Source organism: Aplysia californica, unplaced genomic scaffold (assembly GCF_000002075.1).
Source record: "Aplysia californica isolate F4 #8 unplaced genomic scaffold, AplCal3.0 scaffold00010, whole genome shotgun sequence".
Taxonomy (NCBI): Eukaryota; Metazoa; Mollusca; class Gastropoda; order Aplysiida; family Aplysiidae; genus Aplysia; species Aplysia californica.
Genome location: NW_004797280.1, coordinates 550,034 through 555,033, shown reverse-complemented (window position 1 = coordinate 555,033; position 5,000 = coordinate 550,034). Strand labels below are relative to the sequence as shown.

The 5,000-nt window shown below is 40.3% G+C and overlaps 1 protein-coding gene across 1 annotated transcript in view; it reads right to left on the bottom strand.

Moving 5' to 3' along the window:
• Positions 1-5,000, bottom strand: part of LOC101858228 (cadherin-23-like) — a 22,846-nt gene that overhangs the window by 9,978 nt on the left and 7,868 nt on the right. The window contains exons 2-5 of the mRNA XM_035970190.1: positions 4,246-4,723; positions 3,070-3,357; positions 1,408-1,695; positions 1-201 (exon numbers count right to left, since the gene is read on the bottom strand). The exon at positions 1-201 is cut by the window's left edge and continues 87 nt beyond it. Coding sequence (XP_035826083.1) covers positions 1-201; positions 1,408-1,695; positions 3,070-3,357; positions 4,246-4,723 — 1,255 coding nt within the window. The remainder of the gene's footprint in view (positions 202-1,407; positions 1,696-3,069; positions 3,358-4,245; positions 4,724-5,000) is intronic.

Here is a 5,000-nt window from a genome sequence, read left to right as displayed (position 1 = left end):
CCAGCACGGTATAAGCCGTGACAGAGGTGGAGAAGAGAGTGTGTCGCTGGCTTAGGGTAGAGTCCAGGTTGCTGAACACAGGGTTTGCGTTGGTCACTCCGATGGTCAGTGTTCCGTCTACATACCCTCCCACCGAGTCCGTGGCTCTGACTGACAGTGTGTATGTGCCCACGGACGGGGTAGCTGAAGGGGAGATGTTGCCTGAAGAAATCACAATAATTGATTAGATTGATAATAGTTTCATTTATATTATAGAGCATATCTGTCTCTATCTATTCACGCTTCTGGCTAAAGGGGAGTTGGGACCTGAAGAAATAATGATTGGTTGCTTTGATTTTTAGTTTTAGTAAAAGTTTTACGGCACTAGAAATTTTTCTACCTGTTTGCCATTTTCAATCGTATCTTTTTTTCAATTAAAAAAAAAATGTGTTTAGCTCAACACTTTTTACGATCATATAAAAGCACACGTGCGGATTTTCTTGAGAAAAGCTAATAACCCCCCCCCCCCCAAAGAAAAAAAATAATTTAAAAATAGTAAATTTGCAGTTTCCAGGGACTCTGTCAATCTTTGGAAGTCATCACACTTCATGGACCACTCTCTCGATAATTTAACCTCTGATACCAGTCAACCCCCACCTCCTTCAATCGAAAATAATATCTTGACTTCTGTCTAAGATTAGAAGACGTATATTTAAATAAAAAACAAGGCCCATGAAAAAAAATTAACGATGATGCCAACTTCATATGCAAAAAAACTGACGAGCAACTGATTCCACCGCATCGTACCACAGTTAGATTGCTTGTCTATGGTTGTGTTGTTTTTCTTGTCATACGAAAACAGGCCCCCAAATAAGTCCCATATTTTCATTTTTTTTACAGTATTATAGAACGTTCGCTAATATTTATATGAGTGTTTATATGAATATCGAGGGGTAGGGTCGCTGAAGGAGAGATAATTGTTATTACCTGACAACGAGCACAACATTGATTAATACTTCATTAACTCTTTGCAGACGCAGTAGACACATAAGAATATGTCCGATTAGCAGCAGAGCAATGTTAATGTTTCGACACATTTCGAACCATCACACACAAATCAGAAACATGAATCATCACATTTCATTGTATGCATGCTATTGCTTGCCTTTTCAGATAAAGAAAACAGAATTGATAAAATCTGTATGATGAATAATTAAGTCTTACTTCTTTTTTAGAGTGCTCCCCCCCCCCAAAAAAAAGGTGCGTCTTCAGGTGTTGTAGACAGACCAGAATGCGTGTCGTCAAAGAGTTAAAGAGCAAGCCAAGCCAGTGTACAAACAACTATGTCGAAGTATTCCACATTGGTCTTTCCACATTGGCCTTTCCACATTGGCCTTTCTTTTATTTGTTCGTTTATCAGTCTCTCACCAGACAACGAGTCCACAGTGAAGTCCACGGATGGGGTCACAGAGTTCAGACTGTACGTGATGCTGTCTCCGGCGTCAGCATCAGTGGCCAGCACGGTGTAGACGGTCACAGAGACGGAGAACAGTGTGTGCTGCTGGCTCAATGTGAAGTCCAAATTGCTGAACGTCGGGTTCGTATTGGTCACTTCAATGGTCAGTGTCCCGTCCAAGTAGCCACCGACTGTGTCAGTCGCTCTCACAGACAGCGTGTAGGTGCCCAGGGAAGGGGTAGTTGTTGGGGTGACGTCACCTGAAAGGGTGAACGCTTTCATATTAAGACGGTCGTAACTTTTTCGGTTCATCAAGCCGTTTATTTTGTAACATATCTCTTTCTCATTAATCAATTCATTTTTACATATAAATGATAATGCTGATGATAATGATAATAATAATAATAATAATAATAATAATAATAATAATGATAATAATAATAATAATAATAATAATAATAATAATAACAATTAAAAATGATAACAATTAAAATAATAACAACAACAATAATAATAGTTACAACATCAACAGCGATAATAACAACAACAACAACAACAACAACAACAACAACAACAACAACAACATAATAATAATAATAATGATAATAATAATAATAATGATAATAATAATGATAATAATAATAATAATAATAATAATAATAATAATAATAATAATAATAATAATAATAATAATAATAAAATGCATTTACATATCTACACTCTACAGATACTCTTTGCTCTTTAATACAAATACATTTGTATTTACTTATTACAACAAAGCATCCTTGAATTTACTATTTGTTGTCATATCTTTACATTTCCTATCTTTCACCTAAAGATCGATCAATTGATTGTCGGTTTTACTGAACATTCAGCTACGTAACAAAAAACAGGAAAAACGAACAGTTAATTAAGTGTAATAAAAGAATACAGTACATGTATTTATCTATGTTGTAGTTCCTCTCCTCAGATGACATCAGGACCATAAATAAAGTGAACGTGTAGTTCCCTATTGTCACTTCCTATCCCGTCTTTTGCGGCATTACGTTTGCAGTCATTCGCCTTTTTTATTCCCTTGGTCAAATTCTATTTTCCCCCATTAGTAGTGAAGTAACAGAACTTTTACGTTCCTTCACCGTTCGATACATGTAATGCTTTATTTCGTTACAGTATTGAACGGTGTCACAAATTGAAAGCTGCCTTACTCGAAAAGAACAATAATAGGTAATAGATAATACGCATAGCGTAAATTCCCGCTTAACAGCAAGCTCTGTGCGCTTTTATTTTATTACTCCAGCAGACCTGATAGCATTCTAAAACAATCTCAACTTTCTGGGAAGTGTACATCCCAAGCGGCAATTTTACACTCGCTAAATCACTAAAATGGGCCTTCTGACAAGATCTTTCACGGTCTATGGAATGGCACCCATTCATACCTTGGTGAAGTGAGGAAAATTCGCGGTAAGTGGCCTTCCTAAGCATACAACGTCCGAACCTAGGCTCGAACCCGGCACCCACAACCTCATGAGTTTGTATCCTAACCTCAAGACTATCGACGCGTTCCATTGTTAATTAATAACCCCACCCTTTAGACACCATGTAAGAAATTTGTAAGAATGCCGTTTATTTCTAACCTGTTGAGGAATCAATGGCGAAGTCCGTTGAAGGAGTGACAGAGTTTAGGCTGTATGTCACACTGTCTCCTACATCAGGGTCAGTGGCTGTCACTGTGTAGGCCACGACTGACGTAGAAAAGAGCAACAAATGCTGACTCAGCGTGAAAGGTAAATTGCTGAGCACGGGATTGTTGTTGATCACGTCTATGGTCAGTGTGGCGTCCTGGGTGCTTCCGCAGTTGTCAGTTGCTCGGACAGTCAGCGTGTACGTGTTCACAGAAAGGCTGCTCGTCGGCTTGACCTCACCTGTGAAAAGACAAAGCTTAGTAAAAAGGCCCCAAAACAACAAATAAACCAAAAGCAACCTCTCGAAAAAAAAATAGGGGAAAAAAAAGAAAAGAAAATGAGCCCAGACTGTTGTCTCAGGATTGGTCATCAGTGTGTCATCGTTCGCCTGCTCTAATTAGTTCTCCTTTTCTCCCTAGTCCTTGCTCTTCTTCTGATCCCGTCATCCCCCTCTTTGTTTTCTTCACTTTCATCTTTACAATCAATACCACAACAACCACCACTACAACCACTACCTCAACAACCACCACAACCACCATAACTACATCCACAAGCACCACCATAAGCACCACCACAATCACCACCATTAGCACAACCAGAACTTTCATAACATAGTTTATAGAGCTGTGTAAACACACAACCCTCCCGAGTTTTATGTGGAATCCCCCCCCCCCCAACCTATATTTGTTGTAACTATCTACAGAAACTTGGTGGTGTCTGTGTCGCTTCATATTGTTCTTTTATGGATGTTTTTATGTGGAACAAATTTCTCTTGAAATAAAAAGAAGTTCGTCTTACGTTTTACATTTACCTACATTTATCTTTTGTTCTTCTGACACGAAAAAGCCTTTTCGTCAACCTTTGAGGATTATTTATTTTTGTGTGTGTTATTTTTAGAAACAGTCGTGTGGCTCATTGGCGGGTGCTCTGGTGTGGTTTGCCCTTTCTTTCTTATCAGACATCTGTCATCTTTATCTCCTCCCTTCCTTCTTTTATTTGTATGTTACACTCTAGTAACACCTCTAATCCTCGGCACTTTAATGACCTGAACGTATCGCAAATGCTGCAAAACTCTTACTGCAACTAAAAACAAAAACAAACAAAAACAAACAAAAACACCAGTCGTACCAGTGCTGGAGTCGATAGTGAAGTGAGTACTGGGTGTCACAGAAGCCAAGCTGTATGCCACACTGTCTCCTGGGTCCGCGTCCGTAGCAACCACTGTGTAGACAGTCACCGCGGTGGAGAAAGCAGTTTTGGCTTGCGACATGGAGTGATCCAAGTTGGAGAACACGGGGATATTTCCAGGGCCCAGCGTGGCGTAAATGGCGTAGGTTCTGCCTGTTTCCTTGCCAGTGAGATCCAGGATGGCGCCAACGGTCGGGGCAGACATAGACATCTTATAGTTGTCGTTGTATCCCCCACCGCCTGATTTGAACCGGACTATTTCTTGTCCACTTACGTACCATCCGATTGTGTCACCGGACTGAACGGCGATCCGATCTGTCCCAGTGTAGCTGAAGCTCAGGATACTTGAGGATGAAACAGTCTGCGTGATCTCACCGACTAATCCGTACTGGAGGATAGTGCCAGTTGGCCGCCACACCTAAACGAGGATGTTGGGGGTAGGGATGGGGGTGGGGGTGGGTGGTGAGAGACAAAAATACTGTCAAACCTGCTCTAACGGGGGAAACTGGGCCTGTCCTAGATAGTCACTTGTACAAACGACCATTTCTCGCTACCCTCTTTCATCCTTTCTATTTTATAATGACACTATCCAAGAGGACAACTCGTCACCTCTCAGTGGTCTGTCTCTCTCTCTGTCTCTCTCTCACTCTCTCTCTATGTCTCTCTCTGTCTCTCTCTGTATATAATATATATAT